At 61.9% G+C, this 24,881-nt stretch overlaps 1 protein-coding gene across 3 annotated transcripts in view; it reads right to left on the minus strand.

Annotated features, from left to right (window-relative positions):
• Nucleotides 1-24,881, minus strand: part of LOC117647003 — an 82,451-nt gene that overhangs the window by 17,750 nt on the left and 39,820 nt on the right. For 2 of the 3 annotated variants that reach the window (XM_034388479.1, XM_034388477.1), the window contains exons 1-2: nt 11,709-11,920; nt 3,376-3,468 (exon numbers count right to left, since the gene is read on the minus strand). In XM_034388479.1, the coding sequence (XP_034244370.1) occupies nt 3,376-3,468; nt 11,709-11,828 (213 nt within the window). In that variant the 5' untranslated portion in view covers nt 11,829-11,920. Of the gene's footprint in view, nt 1-3,375; nt 3,469-11,708; nt 11,921-24,881 lie in introns of those variants that run through there. The other variant, XM_034388478.1, reaches the window with a different exon arrangement.

Below are 24,881 nucleotides of genomic sequence, written 5' to 3' on the forward strand. Positions count from 1 at the left end.
TGTTGGCCGATAGCGATCGGCGGCACTGAGTTATGAGTCGAAGCCCGAAGTGCTCTGTCCCTCTCCGCACCCACACCCACGAGTGCGAGGGGGACCGCGCGCTCGGCGTCAGAGGCCCGCCGAAACGTCTGGGTGGCCGCCGCCACGCCGCCGCGCCACTGCGCGGTAAGGCACTGTGGGGCCCCACGGGGAAGGCCAGGCCGGGCTAGGCCCCTACGGGGACACCTAGGCCAGCCCGGGCCGGGCTAGGGCGGCACCGCCACCATTTTTCACTGCCCGTCGCCCTATCTCCGCAGGCCGTCTCGCTTTAGAGGTCCGCGCTAGAGACCGCCACTCGTTTTCGACAGTGCACTGCACGTCGTATCCGCGCAGGGTGCGTATAGTAACTTACACTAATACGAAAACGCTGTAGCCACACGGAGCCGTGACAGTGCCGTGACACGGCAGCCCGTCATCACCGCCTCAAGAGCCACACACTGGCTGGAGAGGAGGAGAAAGTCAGGAAGGGGGCGGAGAAGGCGGAGAAGAAGAAGAAGAAGGAGGCGCGGTGACGCTGTGGTGGCGTTTTGAATTCCGCGTCGTCGTCGCCGAGACGCTCTCCGACGGCAGTGCCCTGCCCTGCCCTCCAGCAGACTGACTCCGAGAGTCGTCTTCATCGCTCTGTCTCCCTCGCACCCACACGGGACGCCCCGTGAGTGCGAGAGAGACGGAGCGACGACTCTCGGAATGAGTCTGCAGGAAAAAGGCGGGAATCGCCGCGGCGCCGCGCTGTGCAATTTGGGAGGGGCTGCTCTCGGGGATCGCTCTGGAAAACAATAACCGCGCGGTCCACTCATCGATGCTCTCTCTCTCTCTCTCTCTCTCTCTCGCACCGTGAGACACATGCCTTTTTATTCCGGAAAAATAAATAATAATCGTAATAAAATGGGTCGTTTGTCATTCCCACGCATACATTAAGCCCCGTTCCAAATCCAATCCCTTTCCAGGGGGCAGCAGCAGCAGCCTGACAGCGTCGTCGATTTCAAAGTCTCTTTCCAGGAACCGGCCTGGCGGCCAATCCGCGAGCGGGGCAGTGGAGGAGAGCCCTTGGCGTCGTCTCTCTCTCGCTCCCTGCCGGGGCGCCCCGTGAGTGCGAGAGAGACGGCGACCTCGGCCAATGGCGACGCTTCCCGCGCCGCGAGGAGGATCATGTAGGCACGCGGGTGTTGCTGACGCCGCTGCCCGTCGCTCTGTCTCTCTCGCACTCTCGCGGCGCCCCGTGAGGGCGCGACAGAGACGCGGCGACTTTCGCGCGGCGGACGATCGTATTCCGCGAGGAAGGGAAACGGCGCGAAGGAAACCTGCAGACGCACGCACGGGCACGCCGCCGTCGTCCTGCGGGCCGAACCTCGCTTGGCGCGCTGTCTCTCTCGCACCCCTACGGCCCTACGGGACGCCCCGTGAGTGCGAGAGAGACAGCGCAGGCTGCGGCCCTGCGGCGTGCCACCACAGTGCCACCACAGTGCCACCACAGTGCCACCCGTGTCGCTATGCATCCAGGCGACAACCCATCGCGCAGACAGAGAGACAGATGAAGAGGCGACGAGGCGACCGGGATGACGAATGACGACGGCCACGGCATGGACGGGGGACGGACGGAAGAGGCCGAGGAGGGTGATTTCCTGGACAGCGCCAGCCAGGCCGAGGGCTTAGGGGAGCTAGGCCTACCCTCCGGAAAAAGAGTGGGGAAACCTCGCCGCGGCCCTGCTGCAACCAGAGTCCCGCAGACTGGTTCCCAAAGGGCCGCGTCGGCGTCCCGTCTCTCTCGCACTCACGGGGCGTTCCGTGCGGGTGCGAGAGGGACAGAGCGACGGACGAACACGGCCCTTTCGGAACCGCCCGGCTGGAGTAGGCTGGAGTTCTGGGGTCGCGGCGAGTAATGGATGGGGACAGCGTCGTGACGGACTGCAGGGAGTGGGGCGGGGCCAGGCGGCGTTGCGACACCACGGCGCCGGGTCCACGTCTAGGTGGACTACGGCCGCGGCGCGCTGACCCCGGGCGGGTTTACGCGCGAACTTGGCAGCGGTAGTATCGCCACTCCACTGTGGTACACTCTCTCGGCCCACTTGGCCATGCGCGGCACGCACTACGGACCTTGGCGAACTCCGCCACTGGTCCTATAAAGGCAGGCCGGGCAGGCCGATCTCCGCGACCGCAGAGACCGGCCCAGGCCCATCCCAACAGCGGCGCCCCGTCTCTCTCGCACCGTGGGCCGTCCCGCAGGGGTGCGAGAGAGAAAGACTGCGCGACCGGACCGGCCGGCCCGCATCGCGCAGTGGAGGCACTCTGCGCGCCAAACCGGGGTCGCCAATAAAATGTAAAACCCCACGCGGGCCGCGGAGCCGCGACGCCAAGCAGCGACGCGGGGCCCAAAGTAGCCATCCGGCCGGCCAGCCAGCCAGCCAGCCAGCCAGCCGAACGAGACGCAGGGAAGTATAATCTGAGGAGACGGCGGGCCGCCCGTTTTGGCGCGCGGTGAGTTACGCCCTTGCGTTGCGGCAGAGAGAGAGAGAGGGGGGGGGGCAGGGCACGACGCACTGACGGGCCCGTCACGGCGCGCACGTCAAGGAGCCCAGGTCGAAGGACGCCCGGCAGGGCAGGGCAGGACGGCGTCCGAGCCTCACTCCAGCAGTGCCGCAGTCACTCCAGGAGGCGCTTTGTCTGCCTGGAAGGAGTCTGGAAGGAGAGCCAACCACGCTTGAAAGCCGCGGCTGCTGTTAAAAGGGGGCGTTTGTCGCGCTAAACGGCCAGCATCTAGAGCATCTAGAGCAGCACGGCGCCGACGGAGCCCGTCCCGCACGACCGGCGGGTAGGCAACCCACCTCTCTCTCTCTCTCTCTCTCTCTCTCTCTGGGCGCGGACGCCATACGCACCGCCACTTTATGGTGCACGCCCCCACCCTTGGCGCCTTGGCCACGTTCGCCACGGCACGCTGCGCAAAAAGGTCGCCGGGGGAGGGGGTTCGAACCCGCGACCCGGGACGCGAACGCGAACGCGGGTCACGATTCCGGCCAATCGGAGCAGCGGCGCGGTCGCCGTCGTGCGTCCGACGGACCGCCGCCGTGGCGCGCCCGTCCGACCCCTGGACCTGGACCACACATTACGGTTTTACAAAATGGCTCCCCTCCCCGCGCTGCGGTGGTCGTGGGACCTCTCCGGCCGGACGGTCCAAGGGCTCCGGGTTCCAGGCAGTTCGGAATCAGTCTGCAGTGCCAGGCAGACTCCGGCCCGGGTTCCGGAAATGCCTGGACCAGATAGCCCCGCCGGCCCCGGGGCCATATCCACCAGGCTCTGCCCACTCGCCCTTCAAACTTCAAACACCCAGGCTGCTCTTACCTTGAGCGCGCAGAAGATACACGATTCTTGCATACAGGCATGGCCGCTGAGTTCTCGGAAGCTTCGTCGGAAAATGTCCAAGTGCCAAAGGACCTGCAAAAAAGGGGGCAAAAATATGCGTTAATTGGAGCGGGTGGATTTCATTTCATTATGTCCGCTGTCCCCCCCCAGCCGGCGTCCGGAATGGCTTCGTCCGGGCAAACCATTCATCACAACCCTGTCATCGGTCTGTCCGTCTGCTGTCTGTCTGTCTGTCACACGCAACCACACACAAATTATAACTCCTTACGCAACCGGCCAAAACAAACGACGTTTTGATAAATGGAGCCTTTTAGCCGCAATTAGAGCAGCGCGAGGTTGCTGACTGCGCAGGTGCGTCCCTCGCACGTGTGTGTGCGCCTTGTGCGCATTTACTTTACATTCTTCACTTTTTTTCCAGTGTGCGTTCATTACTCTCGTTGTTATCGACGCGGCGGGGCGGAGCAGGGCGGAGGCGCCGCGACGCCCGTCGCCATGGCGACCCAGACGTTTACGGTGCACCTTCCCCGATTGCACCGAGGCGAAGGGGTTGGGCGGCGTGGGTGGCGGTGGCGCCCATGTGGCAACGGCGCGGATTTCAAAACGCATCGCGGCCCGATATAAATGCGGCGTGTCGTGGAAGCGTGTCCCTGTTGAATCTTTCCCGGGTCGTCGCTCCCACGCATGCGGCGTGGCTGCCAGCCCTGCCAGCCCCGGCTGCCCCGCCGTTCCCACAGCTCCCATCTGAGCGTGTCCGAACCGCCCGGCCGGGCTGGCGGCCAGCCTGGAGCAGCCTGGCGCCCCACGCCGCAGCGCGCTGGCCGCGGCCAAGCCGGCCGTGCTCCTGCCGGCCAGTGGCGGCCAGTGGGCACCGCGACGGACGCAACGGGCTGCGGCTTCATTCGTTTTCGTCGCTGTCTCTCTCGCACTCAAGGAGCGCCCCGTACAGGTGCGAGAGAGACAGAGCGACGAGGAGGAAAAAGCCCCGCCTTGCCCATCGATCCGGCTCCAGTCGAACCGAACGAAACGAACCCGCGAACAATGGCGGCAACATTCAAATCCATTTCCGCGTGTGAAAAAGAGCCGAATTTAGTGGCGGCCGCGCTGCCGCGCTCGCGTTGGGGTCGTTCGTCGTCGGCGTCCCCGACGTAAGCCGCTGGCCGACAGTCCGGGCAGCGCAGCGCCCTGCCACGCCGCCCACGCGACGGGCAGCCGACACCGCGGCGATCGGACGCAGCGACAAAACCCCTGACGCCGGCCGCTGTCTGCCAGCCTCGACTGTCCGGCCGCCCTCTTGCCTGTCTGTCCGCCTGTCTGTCTGTCTGTCCGCCCGCCTGGCTGTCCGCCCACAGACGGACGCGCGGACGGCGGACACGACGTCATCCTGATTGCAATCACAATTGGCAATCGCGCGGCATATCTAATCTGAGCAATTAATATCCCCAACAACGGCGCGACAAAGCGGCGCCCAGATTGCGCACGGGGTCGCGCTGTCTCTCTCGCACTCGCGGGGCGCTCCGCAGCGGAGCGAGAGAGACAGGGGGCGACGGGGCAAGCGACCTCCCTTGTCTCCACCCACAGCCGCCTGGAAGGTAGGCAAAGCTCTGCCCCCTGCAAGCAGGCAAGAAGGGCTACTTCGCCCCCTCACGCCGGCCCTGGATCCGCCACTGCGGCGAGGAGACGTCGCCCGCACAGTGGGCCAGAAGACCAGTGGAGGCGGCCAAAACTCTGGACGCATTTTGAGCTGCAGAGTCGCTAAATGACACTCGAACCGAACGTGTGACCCCACCAATGGATTGCTCTCCGAACGAGGAATCCATTGGTGGGGTCACACGTATGGTTCGAGTCCCATTTAGCGACTCTGGAGCTCAAAACGCGTCCTGAGTTTTGGCCGCCTCCGCCCACTGTCCGGGCCCCATCAAGAGCCCCATCCAGGGGCCGCGCCGCCCATGGGGCCGCCCAGGCCCAGGGCCCAGGCCCAGCTCGCCCGGGGCCCCGGGGCGACGCTACAGTTTCCCAGCAGGGAGACCCTCTGCTGGTGTAGGCTCTTTGCATTTCCCACGGGGCACGGTGCCCTGCAGGCCGGCCCTGGGCTGCCCGGGGCCCCGGCCACTCCAGCCCGACTCCAGCACACCACGCTCCATGGACTCGGCGCGGCAAGGCGCTTCTGGGTCGTCTCTCTCCCGGACAGCTCGGTACACTGCCACGAGCGGCCGGCCTCTCGCTCGCACTCACGGGGCACTCTGCACCGGTGCGAGAGAGACAGACGTCAGTCTCCTGGCGCTATACGCTCCGCACTCGGCAGCAGCACCGCGGCTCGTAAACTGCGGCTACAGTGGCGAAAAAAAAAACTTCACCGACAGCGCAGCCGTGTCTCGGATTTGGCGCCAGTCGTTTTGGCGCGAAAAAAAATGAAATGAAAACAAATTTAAAAGTGCGCGCCAAAAGGGCAGCGTTTCTGGAAACACGTCCGCGACGGCGACGCGGTTCTTTTTTCTTTTTCCCCGTCGTCCAGCAGCCGAGCCACTGAGCCGTGCCCGCGATAAGAAGAGCCTGATGCCGATGATAGACATCTCGCGGCATAACGCCGTGCCGGACACCGCGGTCCGTCCGTCCGTCTGTCTGTCTGTCTGCTCGCCCGCGGCCGGCCGTTTGTGACAGTGTAGTAGCGGCGGTAATGCTAGACGCGGGCCCTGGCGCCGGGAGGGCGTGGCGGCGACGGCGGCAGCGACACTGCAGCTCTAGCGACCTTCGGCGAACGGCGCCAAAGCTAACGGGAACGCGGCGACAGAGTCCCGGACAACGCGCCGCGAGCACGCCGACGACGGCCCGCTTGGGGGAGGACGGCGACGGCGGCGGCCACTCCACGCCGCCAATAAAGCCCTGCGCGAGGCTAGCCGCTAATCCCCCTTCGCGAGGCTAGGCGTGCACGGCGGCCGCCACGCCGCGTCAGCGCGCCACTGGCCTCGAAGCGGGGGCGGGGCGCACCGCGGCGCAACGCCGCTATAAGCCGCCGACCGCGGCACCGCGCGCGCTGCAGACTCAGAGCGCTGTCTCTCTCGCACCCAGACGGGCCGCCGCACGAGTGCGAGAGAGACAGAGCGACGACTCTTCGAAATGAGTCTGCTGACCGACGGCAGCGCGAACCGCCAACGTTCGAGAAAACAACAAAAACAAGACGGGTAAGTAAGGCGAGCGCGACGCGGCGCTGCACATCGAGCGCGTGAGGCGCGTGCATGCAGAATGCACGCAGAATGCACACGGGTGCGGACTCAGCGCGGACTAAACGGGGTTGCTCTTGAGGCACTAGTCTGCTCCGGGGCAGCGGAGCTGCACAGCGGACTGCCGGACCCTTGGCTCAGCATTCTCGGCAGTCGCTGCTGCGTTCTCCAGCCTTCGATAGAATAGCCTTCCAGCTCGCTTCTAGCTCGCTTCCAGCTCAGCCGCCGCGCGCGCCAGGACCAAAAGGCGAGTTTCCTGGCACGCACCGCGGCACCGCAAAACCATTATTAAATTTGCAACAACAATCTTATCCCCGCTGCGCGTTAGCCCTTTTTGCTGCGATGGCAGAACAACAACAACAACAACCTGTTCGTCGCCAACAACAACTACATATCGCACAGCTCGGCGTGCGGCACTTTAGGCGCGGAGTGCCTGCAGGCTGCAGGCTCCAGGCCCAGCAGACTCACTCTGTCTCTCTCGCACTCACGGGGCGTCCCGCTGGGGCGCGAGAGAGACGGAGCGACGACAACGACCCTCGGATTCAGTCTGCTTGCCGGCGCGACTGGTTTTACTTCTCCAGACGGCTTTGCTGCACTCCAGCCACTCCAGCGAGCAGCTCTTCTCGGCCCAGCCAGGCAAGCCCGCGGCCCGCGGCCGGTCCGTCGGACTGACTCCCACCAACAGCCCCGCCGAGGGAATCCCACACTCACGCCGCGCCGCGCTCACGCCGCCGCGTGGCCGCAGTAACAGTACACCCATTGGGATGCATATAGATCGGCCGCGCCACTTCCAAGCGGCCACCACTATACTGGCCCGGGTTCGAACACCCGACTCTGGCATTGTTTTTTTCGAGAACTCTGTATTCCTTTTTTTCCAGCGTACGACTCCAGGCGTCCAGGCGCCGGGGTCGCTCGCTCGACCGGCTGGATGGAGTCTCAACAGCCCTGCGGCCGCGGAGTGCCGCGCCTGGAAAGGTCACATATCCATATCGCGCGAGGCGATGACAAGTCCAGTGTGTGTGTGTGTGTGAAAAAGCCAAGCGGCTAAGTAGTCCCAGTCCAGCGCCAGAGGTTACCCAGGCTAGGTGTGCCCGAGTAGCCTCTCGCTCACCTTTCGGTGTCCCAGTCCAGTCCACTACCACCACACGTACACGCACACAAACACACGCACGCACGCTCCACTGATAAGGCACTACACACACAGCAAACAATACCCGTACCGATAAGGACACACACAAAACGCGTTGTACAGTACCGGCTACGCGTCCACAATGCATCCATTCATCAATGCATGGCAGCGGTGCAATCATTTCGTGCGTGTGTGTGTGTGTGTGTGTGTCCGTGCTCAAATTGAAGAGCTTTTCGTACCCTGCAGGAAGTGACGTCATCCCGGCCGGTGTGCCACTGTGTGCACACCGTGTGCACGGCGAGCACGGCGAGCGTGCGTGGCCGATGGGACACTGGGCGATGATGACGACACGAGACACGCGCCGCGCGCGGCGGCAGGACGCGGCAGGTGTTTGGCTGCGGGGTGCAGTGGGCTGGTTCCGAAGCCGCGCGCTCTGTCTCTCTCGCACTCGCGGGGCGATGGCCGTGGAGGGCGCGAGAGAGACGGAGCTGTGCAGCGCCCTACTCGCTCCCTCTTTGGGCCGCCACCTGCCACGCTCCATCACGCAACGCGAGTAACGCGTGCATTCGCAGAAAACGACAACAACAACAACAACAACAACAACAAGACTGCCCGACATGCGCCCGCCTCAAGCGCAGTCCTTCTTCGCCCCGCGCGTTTTAAACGCCCGAATAAAACAGTCGCGATTTTTAATTGCTCGACGGGGGCCGATTATAAACCGTACCGTATCCTCCTCCTCCCTCCGCCCCAACAACAACAACAACAACAACACAAGCAGGCCAGGTTGGGAACGGACAGGATCCCATTGGCAACCCCCTTTGGCTCCGGGTCGGGGTCCGGGTCACAACGAGAGGAGGAGGAGGAGGAGAGGGGAGGGGGGGACACAGAGAGAAAGGATTCGATCCTCCCAATGACGATTCCGATCGAGGAGGATGAGCTTCATCATCGTCGTCCTCGTCGTCGTCCTGGAGATGCTCATCTCGGCGACCCGTCGCCGTCGACTCATCACCATCCCCGCCCCGCCCCGCCCAGGACACACAGCGACGGAGGTGCGGACTGCGTAATCTTTTGAGCGGGCATGCATCGAAGTACATAGGATCGCATCCAAGAGATACGAGCCCGACCGCGAGGTGGGCCTTGACGCACACACACACACTCATTCACTCACACACTCACACAAACGCACACGCAGAGGCCTATGCAGACGATGCGGGTATAATATTAACCGTTCGCAGTCCGTCATCGCGAAGCCAAGGCAGCCGACGTAACGACCCAGTAATGATCGAGGTATCGAAGGTTCGGAGCGAGGTATCGCCGGGTACCTAGTTGGTGCGCGAGGCCTAGCGAGGCCGCGGGCCGCGGCCGCGACTGCCACACTGCTAGCGCGGCTAGCGACGCCTTGTCCAGCGCTCCAGCGCGGCCGGCTCGTCCAAGCTTCCTGCCGTTATGCAACGTATCAATGAGCGTCCATTCAAAGCGGACCGGACCGGACGGACTGCAGCACACTGAGAGTCGTTTTCGTCGCTCTGTCTCTGTCGCACTCGCGGGGCGTCCCGTGTAGGTGCGAGAGAGACAGAGCGACGAAAACGACTCTCGGAATCAGTCTGCCGCTGGACTCCGGCGAGGCCGCACGTCCAGAACTTCCAGCAAGGCGCCCCGTTTTCCCTCAATTTCAAACCCAGGCGGCAGGCGGGCCTCGGAAAAAAAAACATGAGGCAGTAAAATTGAGGAGTAGAATTTCAAAATCAAATGACCCTTCGCTTCCCTTATTCTCTTCACGCAACGCTCGGTAATCCGTCCAGTCGCTTTGCAAGTTGCAAGGCAGCGAAAAATGCTTCTCGCTCGAGTTGCTTCAGTTAGGCGTGCAGTGCGAGCAAGGCGCCCTCCCGCTCCCGTTTTGGGGCGGGAAGGCGTCAGGAATGAAACGAGCCATCGCCTGCTCGTCTCCCCGCCCCGCCCCGCCCCGCCCCGCCCCGCCCCGCCCCGCCCGGCGCTCCCCTGCCACCTGACAAGGCCCAGGCCCAGGCCCAAGGCGCGAGGCCCACTGGGAGGGTCGGGGCGCCAGGACTGCGCCAGGTGCCGGAGGGCGGCAGGGGCGGCACGGAGGGGTGGCAGGGCTGCCGACCCAGCCCTCTCCCTCTCTCTCACTCCCACTGCGCGCCCCGTGTGGGTGCGAGAGAGACAGACAGACCCACGACGGCCACCTCCGCTGCAGCCCTCGGAAGCGACCCGCCGCCAGCGCCAGAAGACTGATTCCGAGAGTCGTTCTCGTCGCTCCGTCCTTCTCGCAGAGAAGCGGGACGCCTCACGAGTGCGAGAGAGACAGAGCGACGAAAGCGACTCTCGGAATCAGTCTGCAGGGCTGGCGCGCACGCACACCCCGCCCGCGGCCAATCAAACACACAGGGGCGGCCAAGCATGACGGTCCGCGCGTCAGACAGCGACAGCGCCACAGCATGGCGCGGCAGGTGACGACTTTACAGTGGAGCGGCCGACGATGGATGGATAGATGGATGGGTGGATGAACGCGGAAACCCGAGCGGCTAATCCCATTCCAGTCCACTCCACTCTACTCCAGCGCGAGCCTCCAGCCGCCGTAATCCAGCAGGCGTCGCTCCGTCTCTCTCGCACTCACGGGGCGTCCCGTATGGGTGCGAGAGAGACAGAGCGACGACGCTCGGAATCAGTGTGCCGGCCGGCCGCGATTCGGCGTCCTGCGGTTTGACGGCCACTTTGCAGGCACCGCCTGGCACGGCACTGCAAAGCAGCTGCAGGTGCGGCCCGCTACTACACCGCTAGTCCAGTTTGCCGCCCCGGCCTCTCGGAAACGCAAACCCAGCGTCATCCCCGCGGACCCCTCAGCCCTGCAGACTGATTCCGAGAGTCGTTTGCGTCGCTCTGTCTCTCTCGCACCTAGACGGGACGCTCCATGAGTGCGAGAGAGACAGAGCGACCCGCGTCCCTTCGAGCGCCTGGCGGGTAGGCAGCGCCGCTGCACGGCAGTGTGGCGGGCCGGCCGCCCTGCTAGGCTGACTCGATGCGCTTTCTGATAAGTTTTACCAGTGTACTCGATTGCATCTTTACATGGGCCCCGTGCAGTCGCATCATCAACAGCAGCCAAGATCACTTTCTTTACAAAATTGAGAGCGAGCCATTGTACAGCGCATTACATAAATATTTACAGGCAATCATTCTGCTATTGAGACGCGACCCGGCGGGAAAGCCCGTCGGATTTGGATGCAGGTGGTGCAGGCTTAGTGCAGGTGTGCACACTGTGCATGCATTCACGCATTCGGGGTTTTCCGCCGTGGTCTCCATTCTCTGGCCGGGGCCACGCCGCCAGCAGACCGATCCGGAGAGTCGTCTTCGTCGCTCTGTCTCTCTCGCACCCAAGGGGCGTCCCGCGAATGCGCGAGAGGGACAGAGAAGGACTCTGGAAATCGGCCTGCTGGGTAGGGCGCGTGCAGGCCGTGCGGGCCACGCCGGGGCGTCGGAGCTCAGGACTCGCGCCGCGTTTAGGTCACTGCAGGCCAAGCCAGCGCTGGGCTTCGCTCGCTTCGCCCGGGCGAGGGGCGCGGAGGTGGGCCCCATGGGGGCACGGAGGAGGAGGGCAGGGAGGGCAGGTGGGGCCCGTAGCCTGCACCCTGCCTGCCCGGCCGCCATCTTGGAAGGCGTCTCGACCAGGTAGAGCGGGCTGGCTGGCGGCTCGGGCGTGCCGCCTGGAGGCCCTGCAGGCCTGGGGAGGGGGGGCCTGGCGGCACAGGTAGGGCGTCCTCGGGCGCAGCGTAGGCAACCCGGCGGGCAGCGTCGTAGTAAACGTAGTGGTAAATCCAAGCGCGTCGCACTGTCACACACTCTGTCACACGCACTGCACTTCACTGGCACGATGCACTGGTCACGTTCCGGGCTTCGTGACGACCTCGTCACGCCGAAGCAGCAGCAGCAGGCGGGGCGCGCGCTCTTACCTTGGTGATCTGGAACAGGGCGCGCTTGCGGTACTTCTTGGGGTGGCCGCTGCTCGTCACGCTGCCGTCACTCGCCACACTCGTCGCGCTCGTCACACTGCCCGCACTTTTGACCGACATCTTGTCACACACACACAGCACTCCCGTCACAGGTTGTCACGGCGACACGGCATGGCGGGCGACACAGGGTCCTGCCCCGACGGTACGCACAGGTGAACTGACGAACTGACGCCGCGGCCGCGGCGGCGCGGCGGTTCGAAGCTCCGAGCGGGACCGGCTGCGCGGGGGAGGGGGGAGGTGGCAACGACCCGAGCGGACCCGAACGGACCCGAACGGACCCGAACGCCCCGTTCGGCTGGCTCGCCGCTCCGCTCGGCTCCGCTCGGCTCCGCTCGGCTCCGGCGCGACGCTGCTGCAGCGAGGGCCGTACGCTGCCCCCTCGCCCCCCGCCCCCACAACACACCTGAGCTACAGGTAGACGCTCCCTCCCCCCGCCCCCTACAACCTCCTACAAGGCGAGGGGCCGCGGGGGGAAGGGGAAGGGGGGGGGGGAGAACATCAATCGTAGCTGGATGGGAGATGCACTCCGCAGCGAGGAGGCTGCATCGGACCGGCCAACCTCAGGCCAGCCCAGCGCAGCTACACTGCACCGTGCAGCCCTGCAGCCCCACCTGGCCGGCCGGCCCGACTCCAGAGAAAAATGATGCAGCAGCCTCCATTTGAATTAAAAACAGCCCACTCGTTCGTTCGCCAAAAACACGGGTACACAAATTTTATACCCTGTAATTTTTTCCTCACCTCATCTTCTTTTCATTTATTAAAAAAAAATAAAAAATGAAATTTACAACAAAGACTCTGCAAACAAACAGCACACTGTTAAAAACGTTAAGATGAAAGCAAGTGAGCGTCCACTCCACGTTCGCTCGTCAAAGTCCATATGGAAGAGCCAGGCGATCGAACCGAATCAATGCCGTGTCTAAAGAGGGGCAACTTTCTTCCCTTCTCCGGTCTTCATTTCCGCTTTGCCCCGCCCCGCCCCGCCCCGCCCCGCGCCGCCCCGCCACGGTCGTGTACGACATATGTCGGTCAGTCCACGTCCGGCCGGTCAGCAGCTAGGCGGCTAGGCTGGGCCGGCTGGGCCACTGTAGGGCTCTAGGCTGGCCCACTGCATCTCATCCAATCTAGTGCAGGCTGGCGCAGGCTGCGCTGATTGGCCGGGCGGACGGGCCTCCAATCCAATCCGATGAGCGATCCCATCCTCCATCACGTCGCGCCGCGGTCAGCGGCCCGCGCCGTCTCCTGTCTCCCTCGCACTCGTTCGGCGCCCCCTGTGGGTGCGAGAGAGACAGAGCGACGAGAACGACTCTGCTGCTTACAGCCTCGCGTTGCCACGCACACCGGAAAGGGGGCGTCGCTCGCGTCGTCCGTCCGAAGACGTACAGTGGACGCGCGGTGGACGCAGTCGTCGCGCACTTTCCGCGAAAAAGCTGCCATCAGCCTAAGCCGCACCACCACAATGCAGCGCCGAGTGCAGTGCAGTCCGCCACACTGTGGCACACGCATGGACGGACAGCGAGTCTCCGTTTCCACCCACACCGCAGTGCAGCTCAACGCGCACACACACACACACACACACCGCAGTGCACCACACACACACACACACACACACACGCACACAATCAGCATGCGCACTGGCTAGCACTGGCCGCTAGGGCCTCCTCGCCAAGCCCATGCTGGCCGTGCACCAGGCCGGTTCCGAACAGCGCGGCTCTCTGTCTCTCTCGCACGCCCGCAGCGAAACGAGACGGCCCCGGGAGTGCGAGCGAGACAGAGCGACTCCGCGTCCCCTGCGCGCAGCACCGGGCCCGCCAGGCCCCCGGTGGTGCACCTGAGGACGCTCGCAGGACGCTCGGACGACTCGCATACAAAACAAAGCGCGTGCACCGGGCCCACAGTGTGCCCACAGCGCACTCACCGATTCCGAGAGTCGCTCTCGTCGCCCCGTCTCCGTCCCACTCGTCCCGTATGCGGGTGCGAGAGAGACAGAGCGACGAAAGCGACTCTCGCCCTTCTACCTGTGTGGTGCGGTGCTGGCTGCGCTCCTATCTCTCTCCGGCGGGGGACCTGTCCCTTCGCTTTTTACCTGGCCGTGCCGTGACGCTTACAGTGCCGTGGCGCTGACGCACTGCGGACGCCGTGACTGACTGGCCGGGCTGACATGTTTACTGTGCCTCCGGCGGGGGACCTGCCCTTCGCTTGAGGCCTGGCGTGCCGTGGACGCTTACAGTGCCGTGGCGCTGCGCACTGCGGGCGTCCTATGGCGTGGCAGGGCTGACGATTTCGGTGGCCTGCACGGGGGGCCGCCGCGCGTGCCCCATAGAGGCTCGGCGCCGAGGAGTAGAGGCCGTGGCAGTGCCGTGGCGCCAGCAGACTCACTCCGAGAGTCGTCGCTCTGTCCCTCTCGCCCTCGCGGGGCGTCCCTCATGGGTGCGAGAGAGACAGAGCAACGAGTCTCGGAATGAGTCCGCAACCGCGGGTGCCGGCCGCACCCTACGACGGCGTCCTCGACGTGCCCGTCGACCCGGACGACATGCCACTGTAAAAAGGGCCGTGGCGCCACAGGAAGACGGGTTCCGGCGCCAACCCCCGGGGTTCCGAAACTCACTTCACGTTGGGGTGCGAAACTGGAGAAAAGGGGTAAAGAGCTTCGAGATAGTGTATAGTGCAGTGGCAGATAGGGCCTGCCGACCATCAAGGACGAGTTCAGGCTGTAAAATGGTAATCTCCCGTTCGGGACACGTGTAAGAGAGGAGCCAGTGCAATATATGTGTTTGGTTGTTGTAGCCACTGCTGTGTCCTGCATGTGGTTCCTCGTCGATACCAAATATGTAAAAAAAATACTTTAAAAAAAAATGAGTTTCAAAATACATAATAAAATGATTGAATTTGAAAATACGTGGGCGTTTCACGGTGTACCGCACCGAGTCATCACTTTCGCGGTGACGACACACACGGCCCGCCATTCAATCCCATCCAAAAAAAAAAAAAAAAAAAAAAAAAAGGGATCGAGGCACGACAAAGCACACGCAGCTCGCGGCAAATCGTGGGAAACGCGCCCGGATCATAAACCACCCCCACGCCCTACACTGCGAGTCCAAAGTCCCTGCCGTCCCTGCGCAGCCAGCCACAGGCTGATTTCGGGGGTCGCTTTCGTCGCTCTGCCTCTCTCGCACCTGCACGGGGCAGACCCATGGAGTGGGAGGGAGACAGAGCGACGAAAACGACTCTCGGAATCGCTCTGCGGCAGCACAATGCAATGAAAGCACGGCGCGCGGAGGGCAGGCAGGGCAGGTGGGCCGACCTTCTTTGACTGCAGAGTCGCTCGCTGTTCCAGTGTGTTCCCACCACCCCGTGCAGGGCAGTGCAGGGCAGTGCAGGGCCCTACCCCAGGCGCACAGTGGGCCACAAGACCGGTGGAGGCGGCCAAAACTCCAGGCGCGTTTTGAGCTCCAGAGTCGCTGAACAGGACTCGAACCGAGCGTGTGACCCCACCTATGGATTCCTCGTTCGGAGAGCAATCCATTGGTGGGGCCACACGTTCGGTTCGAGCCCATTTAGCGATTCTGGAGCTCAAAACACGTCCAGAGTTTAGGCCGCCTCCACCGGACTCCTGGCCCACTGTGGGGCGGGGCCCCGCGTGGCACTTGGTGGCCAGAGGGGTTCGTCACACCTTACGGCTTTACGACGACGGGCTCCCTCCGTCTCTCTCGCACTCACGGCGCGTCCCGGGACGGCCGCACGGGTGCGAGAGAGACGGAGCGAGGCGCTGTTCCCAGTGGTTCCACAGTGCGGTTCCCACGGGCGTGACACTTTCATGACCCGCACGTCACTGGCTCGGCCAAATCAGCGGCCGCATTGGAAATGACTCTGCCTCTTTGTCCGAGTCCCGATCAGTCCGGTAATCCCGTTCGCACGGACCAAAACACGCTTTTCGTTTTGGCGCTCCTTGGTCTTGAACCCCGGGAACAAAGGGGCGCCTGATTTACAGTGTCGGGAAGACAAGGGAGCGCAGCGCGTCCCGGTCCCGCCAGTCCCGCGGACGGGGACCCTGCTGGATGAGTCACAACGCCAAAACGCGGAATAGTAATTGCTGGGCAGGTTACGATGCCTCGCAGGTGCAGGGCCTGAGGGAGGGGTGGCTATCCGCACGCAAAAAAATAAAAACTCTTTGTTGAGCGGTAACTTTGATAACTGCAATCGAAATTTGCTTGTGGACGTGGACGCGGCGCCAGCCCGTCGGCAGGACACTGCCAGGACACTGCCAGGACACACTGCGCCGCCAAAACGGTGGCCGCCAGGGTGCAGCCGTGGGTGCCCACACTAGATGGCCCTGGAGACAGATTCCGAGAGTCGTTTCCGTCGCTCTGTCTCTCCCGCACCCATGGGGCGTCCCGTGTGGGTGTGAGAGAGACAGAGCGACGAGGTCTGCTGCACTGGATGGCCGCACGGCGCACCCACGCGCGGCGGGGCGCCGTCTCGGTCCTCTCGACGCACGGCAACAACAGTATCAGCGCTGATACGGAACCCGCCATTATAAATTTCGTTTCGCTGCCGCATCCGGTCGGAGGGAGAGAGAGAGACGCGAAAACGGAATCAAAGGATCGGACTCACTCTTCTTTTCTTTTTCGCATCGTTTTGGATTTAATTGAATCTTCCGGCCAATCACAGCGCGCGTGGCCGCGTGCCCAGCAGGTGGCATTGTGAGCCTCGGTGTGTGTGTGTGTGTGTGTGTGTGTGTGTGTGTGTGTGTGACGCCTCTGTGTGATCCAACACCGCCCCTGCAGGACGTCGGCCCGTCCAGGCCCGTCCGTCCACTCCACTGCAGTTGCTCTGCCAGGCTCTGCCTCTGCTCTGCCCACTCGAGGCGCACACCACCACACTCTTAATCAGACCGCGCTGCTGCAGGTGCGGTGCGCGCGTGCCGTGCCCGGCGTGTCGCGGTGGCGGCGGGACACCGCGGCAGGTGTGCGAGCGAGGCAGCTGCTGGACAACTCCTGGAGCACTACTGGAATACCGGCCGAGCGTGGTGGCGTTTGTCCAGCGCGTCTGATGTGCCGCGCCGTGCCACGCCGTGCCGCGCCTCACTCTCAGCTGCCCCTGCTTCGATTCATCACGCATTTCCGCCGCGTCCCCCACGCGCTCTTAGTTTCATTTCATTTCTTGCTTCTCTTATTATTATTATTACTATTTTTTCCGGGTTTCCCTTTGCCCTTTCTAAACGCTACGGTACCACGTATTTCGAGCACGTACGAACTCAGTGGTTTGATATGCACTCTCAGTCTCTTACTGACTTCATCGTCAGCAACCAGGTACTATAGCCTGCAACAATTATGTCTAGTAATTTCTTCTTTACAATTTACTGCATAAAATTGGTTAGGAAATGTGTCTTGTCAATAAGTACTATGTAGAAATCAATAGCGAGTCTGAGAGAGCAAGAAGAAATCGGTCGTGGAAGTAATCTCTTCGTAAGCTTCGGTCTGCTCGAAGCAGTTTCTTGCGCCAGAGGCCGAAATCAGTCAGTCAGGTTTTGGAGAGTGTACGACTTTCCGCCCGTATTTACTCGGCGGCATGCAATTCTTCTAGTGAGCGCGGCGGCGTTTCGGTGACGCAAGCCTCGATCCAGATTGACCGCGCAGGCCGGGCAGGCCGGGCAGGCCGGGCAGCCGCAGGCGTTGGAGTTGGAAATGGAACGGACTCCAACAAAACGAAGCGATACGCCTCCGGGACGCGCGTGGAAAAGGGCTTACTTGCGCCCCTGTGGCTGATTGGGGGTGGCAGGTGGGCACAGGTGCAGAATGGCGGGGCCTTGGCCGGGGGACCCGGAGGGAGGCAGCAGCCTCTGCAGGCTGAGAGTCGTCGCTCCGTCTCGCTCGCACTCATAAGGGACGCCCCGCGAGCGCGAAAGAGACAGAGCGACGAAAGCGACTCCCGGAATGATGCTCCGCTCCGCCGCGCGCCGCGCTCCGCAGTGAAGCTCGTCAAGGGCTCATGTGTTGGAGGCTGGCCAGGCCAGGGCCAGGCTGGCAGATGTGACGGACGGCAGGTGGCGGTCGGCGGCACGCGACACCAACAAGAAGAGGACCTCGGCAAGGTCGGTGTGCTCCGGCAAGCCGCTCGTCGAACGACTGTCGAACGACTGTGGGACGCACGCAGCATGCATCTAGACACGCGTCCTGCGGTTTCGGACGGCCGGCCGGCCAGCTAGCCAGCCAATCAGCAAGGCAGCCAGCGCTAGGGGGACGAATGGTAAATCTTGTGTCACCTGGAGTGCGGATTTTCCGGATTACCCGCGAGTTACCTCCGGATTACATTAAAAAATCTTCAGGATTACCCTTAGGTTACGCTGGATAACCCCGGATGACTTTGAAATTTTCACAGATACCACCTCGAAATTTCCGATCATATGGACTACGCATTATCAAATTACTGTCAGCCGGATTACCGAAGTAGTTTCCCGTCTCGAGCCAGGCAGCCAGTCAGCCAGGCAGCCAGCCGGCCAGCCAGGCAGCCAGCCTCGAGGGCCCCAAGGGCGTGTCGGACCAACCAAGTGCGGCGCACCTCTGAGGTTCATTCCTGCGGCTGCAGAGACACGCTAGGTGTGTATGCAAGCCATACCGCAGCAAGGCCTCCCCTCCTCCTCCTTCCTGGGCAAAATTTGCTCGGCTCGAAGACTTCCTACGCGTGACTCACACTCTCAGCAAAAGCTCTTCTCGACGCCCTTGCCGATATCCGCGATGATATCCCGCCACCGGTTGCAGCGCTGCAGCACTCGACCGCCGAAAGGAAGGATGATGACTCAGGCGGCCGCCCTCGCGAGGTCCCGCCGCATCCCTCTCCAGATGCAGCGGAGCACATCTCCCTCCAGATCACGAACTTGTCTGACATTTCGATCGGCCAGCATCCCCGAGAGGAGACCAAAACACTGTGCCAGCACGGCGGGGGCCCTCCGTAAGCACCTCGCGGTGGTCCCCGCACCGCGTGCTCTACTTCTCCTTTGCCAGTTTCTTGGCCAGACGACCGCTTTAGGCCCTATCATCATCTCAATCGCTGCTACGCCTCTGCAGACCTTTAGTAGTTCTATGGACGTCGTCTCAACAGAATCACACGCACGTAAGACCTCTCTCCTGTTGCTGCAGCTTTGGCTATGTTCGCTTATGTTCATCAGCCACACTGAATATCTTGCGAATAAGTGCTCCGTATTATGCTAGAGCTTGGGCACGATCTACTGTAACAGCTCAAATTTCATTAGAAGACGTTTGGAGAGCAAGAGTGGCGCAAAAGACGACAAATGCCCCATTTAAGTCGGCAGCCAGTCGCAAGGCGCGTCCCCAGCCTCCTTCGCTCACGGACCCGACCTTTCGCCCTCCTTTGGCCCCGGAAAGGAGGACCAAGGCGCCAATTCACCAATCCCATTCCAGTCAAGACACTGCAAAAGCAAGTCCAAAAGTTCATTTCCAGGATAAAAATTGTCACTTCACTGTGTTGAGGTTGGTAAGTAACACAGGCGGGCTTTGCGCCAATTCACCAATCCTATTCGGGTTAGATGAGATTAGACTGACGGGCATTGCAAAGAGCAGGGAACTCCAAACAAGTTCATTTCGGGGGTAAGAATTGTCACTCACTGTGTTGAGGTTGGTAATACCGCGGGCAGGCTTGGCGGCGCCGGCTTCGCAGTGCTTTGCAGATCCTCTACGTGCCAACACCTTGGCGCGTCTCGGCGCCACCACCACCACGGCGCGCCAGAGCAGAACACAATGCTACAATGGCACGCTGCGGTGTGTGCGTTCGGTTCGACCGGGGCAGGGCCGCAGGGACCCGCAGGCCGCATGGGGCGAGTCCTTGTACGCTTTTACAACACGTTCTCTCTCTCTCTCTTTGAAAGAGCGAGAGACACGCGAGCTTACATTTCCGGAAGCAGCGTGTGCACCGCCGGCGCCGGAGCCCATGCGGGTTAGGCCCGACCGCAACATTGTTATAATCATCGTCATTTTCTCAGTCTTGTTCGTTCTTTCTTTTCTGTCTCCCTCCTTGTTAACGTTTCTCATTTTTTCCCCCTTCCGCGTTCGAGATGGGGTGTTGTTGAAAGTGCAAACCGACTGCCCACGAATGGGGTTTCACAAGGACGCGATAAGGTAGCGAAAGGTGTGGTTTAGTCGCTGGAACCATCAACACTCGCCAATTTCAACATCCTAACACTTCCCAACAAGTACATGAATTACTCTTTAATTGATAGGGTAATCAAGCAAGTCTCTGCGAACATCCAAAGTCCCTGCGATCATCCTCGTAAGTACCACTCCCGCCTCAACATACGACGAAGCCATCAACGCAAACCGGAGACTCCTCTTCCCCTCGATCTGAGGCATTTGGGTCGGATCGGCGAATTCCAACCATGCCCTGGCATTCGCAACATCGCCCCGGTTCCAGGCCTGGCCTGGCCTTTTCGCAGCAGCCATAGTGAAATCACAAGTGGAGCCCTCTGGATGGAAGACGGCCAAGTGTTGGCGCCCCCGTCGGAGTGTCGGACGCCGCCACTGCAAAACGGGGCCAGGCGAAGGCAAGGCAGGCCAAGCACTACGCGAGTTGCACGGCCACTTTCGTCCACCTCGGCACGCGCGGAACGCTTTGTTTTTGCCCGGCCGTACCCCCTCATCTGGGCAGCAACACAAAGGGCATCATGCATGCAACCGATAAAAAGGAAAAACATGAGATCTTCTTGCTCTCCGTCGTGCCGAGCAACGCGCCGCGTCAGTCAACAAAATTCCACCAATTATCAAGTTGCTTTTTTCGTGTTCTGATTTTGACGCGAAGGTCTTTGGCGCCTTGTCCTGCAGGGCAGGCGAGTGCGGGGCGTCCCGACTGGTGCGACGTCCGGGCCGTCGCAGCGCGCATCACGGATGGTTGGCCGCCATGCCGCGATCCTCGCGGGAAAGTCAATTTGGGAGGATGCGCTGGACCAGGACCTGGACCAGCACATGCAACTCAAGTTTCACGACGCGACATTCGATAGCGCGGCCCGAATCCAAGTTCATTAGACTTTGTCGGGCTTTTCGGCAACTTAGCGAGGCAAATGTGTTGAGAGGCAACTTGCGAGGCAACGCGTGCTTTAGGGTAGACTCTCTGGTTCTTGTTAGACGGTCCGTGTGAAGCTTGAAGACCCGAGTGTCTTCATCTCCTACTATTTTTCGTCCAGAGGTTCGGGCAAGGAAGTGTCTGTTAAGAGTCCTGTAGTGTTGTGACCCGAACTGCATGACGACACGGGCACTGTACACACACTGCGTGCACACACACAGAGGTGACATACTCGTGCGGTCAAACCAGTGACGGTCCGCTGTGTGTCCCTTTCACACGTGGAGTCCCCGTGGGAACCAGATGGCTCCCCGTACGTGGTGGCCGCGGTAGGGTTATTAACGTGCGTTTGAGTGAAATGGAAGCTCATCACTCCCTGCCTGACCTCTCTCTCGCTCCCACTCCGTCCGGCGGCTGGGCTTGGACTCCAGCCACCAACGGGAGTGACAATGAGGGAAAACACTCAGCCGCGTATGAGTCGGGGGGTCACCTCCAATCAGTCGCACGCAATCAGGCGTCCGTCTGTCCGTCCGTCTGTCATTAGGACCCAATGGGAGCGCCGTTTCCGAAGTCACAGGTCAGGGAGGAGTGGCGGCAGCGTTTTGAACGTTCAAAATACCGCGCTGGAAAAAACGCACCGCGATTCGGAGGAGCAAGCCGGTGCCGCTCCCTGTTGATTTCGCCTCTTCGTCGCTCTGTCTCTCTCGCACCCACACGGGACGCCCCACGAGTGCGAGAGAGACAGAGTGACGACTCTCAGTCTGCTGGCGGCAAATGACGAAAATTATCGAGCACGACGGGCTGCTCTCCGCGCCTCAAACGCGACAGCGGGCAGACAGGAGCAGCGGGAAAGAGAGGAAGATGGAGAGGAGAAAAAATACAAAATCTCGCCTTCCGGCGACGCTCCTGCTGCTGGCGTCCTGACGTCGCCGGCGTGACCCCGGCCCGGACGGCCCGAGCCAAGCGTGAGAATACAAAACGCACGACTGACCACAGCATTGGGCAAAAGTGTCTCGCCTTAAAACAATGGCGCTGCAGTGCGCGCAGCGGCCCCAACATGGCGACGGCCACGGCGACCGGGCGACCGCAGAGCACGGACTCGAGTCGTTTTCGGTCGCCAAGCCACACCGAGCCGCGCCAAGGGCCAAGGGGTTGGTGGCTCAACCTCAGGGACCTCAGGTGGCGTCGTTCGGTTCAGAGTCGGGCGAAATGAGGGAAAACCACGATCCGCAGCCAAATTATGCAAAGCCCCGAGTACGTAACGTTCTCCGTCCAAAAAATTCGTAGAATTGAATCAGGTTTAAAGTAAATGTCACGGTAAGAAAAATAATTCAGATAATTTTTTCAGACTTTCTGTTTTGAACTGGGACTTCAGACCGTGGTCTCAAATTTTTTGGGTCAGACAGTCGCGGATAAATTTTTGCAAAGTTGTAAGCCCCTGTTTTCCGTACGTGTAGACATGGCTATTGACGTGTGCGTGCGCCACCCAGTAGCTTCGCTCTCAAATAACTGTTCACGGCGAGCAAAAGCTAAGAGCTGCCGACATAGCCATGAGCGCCAAAGCGGGCCGCCGGGCTAGACACAAGAAACCCCGCGAGGAGCGAGAAGGCAAGGAGGAAAAAATGTGCCGGAAACCGACGAAACGCTCTGCAATTACTTTCACAACTATTAATTACTCGTCCAGGCAGCGGCGAGACACGTTTGACGACAGACTGTGTGTTTCCAGCGGCGCAACCTCGCCCCAGCCCCAGCAGCAGGGCGCGGTGTGCGGTCCCGGGTTCGAATACCGTGTGGCACCCCGCTTTTTCCCGTTCCCCTGGCGCCGGCGCGCCGCCCGCGCCACTCGAAACATATCGCCCATCTTCCCACGCACCCGCTTTTTACTATTCACAGCGTACACACCCATCATCTCCATTTTGCCTCCACTCTAATTCGCGCGTCGCTGCGCTTTTCTTTTCGGACCGTCCTCTTTTTTTTTCCAGTGGACTATCGCGCTTCGATTCCCTTCATTTCATTTCATTAGCGTCGGGGCGCCAAACAGCGGCGATCGAGATGTTCTCAGGGAGAGAGAGAGAGAGAGAGAGAGAGAGAGAGAGAGAGAGAGAGAGAGAGAGAGAGAGAGAGAGAGAGAGAGAGAGAGACGCAGAGAGCGACTGGCGGCAGCAAGGTTGCGTGTGCAGAAAGGCCGAAAGAGAGAGGCTAGTGCATCTTGCAGTGCATCGCCTCGGCGGCGCATCGCATCGCGCATCCCCGCGGCGCGGCGTGGCATTTAGACGACGGCGACGTAATGGCGGCGGTGGCGCCGTCGTCGCTCTGTCTCTCTCGCACTCATGGGGCGTCCCGTGCAGGTGCGAGAGAGACAGAGCGACGACTCGCGGAGTCAGTCTGCTGGAGCGCTGCAGGCAGGCCGCCATAGGCCCGCGGGGCAATTTCGCAACAAATGGACCTCGTTTAGTTACGGGCGCATGTTAGTCACCGCCGAATTAGCGATCTGGGACAGGTCTGCCAAGGATTTGGGAAAAGGTTGTTTTCGGGCAGGATGTCGCAGCCTCGTCGCTACCCCGCGCTCGTCGTTCAGAGTGTGAACCGGGCGTGGGGTATCGCCGGCACCGTGTGAGGATGCGCGCCGGCGGGGCAGCGAGGGCACCGCGGGGGGCACACTGGGGGCACGGCGCCCCGCCCGCCGGGCTTACCTCACCGAATTCACATAATCTGGGAATGGAATAATGGCACGCTGCGTCCGGGGGCAGCCACTCCAGCCGCGCCACTAGAAGTCATGCGCTGCGGCGGCGCGGTCCGGCAGCAGCCTGAGAGTCGTTCTCGTCGCTCTCTCTCTCGCGCTCGTGGGGCGCCCCGTGTGGGTGCGAGAGAGACAGAGCGACGCCCCTCGGGGCTCCATTGGAGGCTCCACACAGTGGCCCCGCAGCCGCCGCTGCAGCAGCTGCCGGAAACCGCGCAGGCGGCCACTGCAGCTGCTGCAGCCCGCGCGGTGCAGCATGGGAACGGACACCACGCAACAATTACCGCGGGTACACTGGGCTACAGCGCCGAAAGTGCCAGTGCGCATACGCCGTTCTCTTCGCCACATTTTTCACTTTTTCAGTGTGGTTGTTGCCGCGGACCTTGCGCCGCGTTTTTGCCCCGACGCAAGGACTCGCGGAGAGCGATCATCGACTGTAAAACAAAACGGCCTGCATCGGCGCGGCGAGCGTTTAACGACGCGGAGAACGGCGCGCTGCCGGATTCCTGCCTTCCGCGAGGACGCCGGAGAGCAGCACCCCGCGGACCACGTCGACCACGACGACGGCGGCGGTCCATATCGGGGCAGGGCGGCGCGCCCCGTCCACCGACACGACGCCCTGCACCGAGGCGGCCAGGTCGTCATCGGCGCGGCATGCCCGCGTCGACACGCAGCGGGCTGGTTCCGGGAGTCGCTTCCGTCGCTCTGTCTCCCTCGCACTCATGGGGCGTCCCGTATAGGTGCGAGAGAGACAGAGCGACGAAAAGGACCCTCGGAATCCGTGCGCTGCGTGTCGACGACACAAGAAAAGTCCGGCGCGGACATACGTCACGCGTTGCGTCGCGTCCAGGGAATGCCCATACGCAGCGCGGCGTGCGTAACAAGCAAGGGGTTTATGCCCGCCGCCGTTGCTCTCTCTCTCTCTCTAGCCGCTCGCCCCGCTCGCGTCCACGCCGCGGCGACGGCCACATCATTCGCACCCTACCGTTTCTTGCGGCAGTACATTATTTCGAACACACCTCTCCACGAAAAAAAAAAAAACCTTCAACAAGACGCCCGCCAAAGCAGATGCAGTAAAACTGAGCGCGCTGCAGACACTAACAAGCGGCGTTTCGAAATCCGCCGCCAGCCTCGTTCGTCAAGGGGAATCAACACCTCGCTTCCAAGGGTGCGCGTTCGAACGCCGCGGGCGCCTTCTGGTGCTCTCTGTCGCTCTCACACGGCCAGCGGTGCTTCGAACGCACCCTAAGCTAAAGCCCGGCTCAGCCCGCAGCCGCCGGCCGCGCAAATGTCAAACCGGGACGTCA

Source organism: Thrips palmi, unplaced genomic scaffold, assembly GCF_012932325.1.
Source record: "Thrips palmi isolate BJ-2018 unplaced genomic scaffold, TpBJ-2018v1 HiC_scaffold_2, whole genome shotgun sequence".
In the NCBI taxonomy this organism is placed as follows: domain Eukaryota; kingdom Metazoa; phylum Arthropoda; class Insecta; order Thysanoptera; family Thripidae; genus Thrips; species Thrips palmi.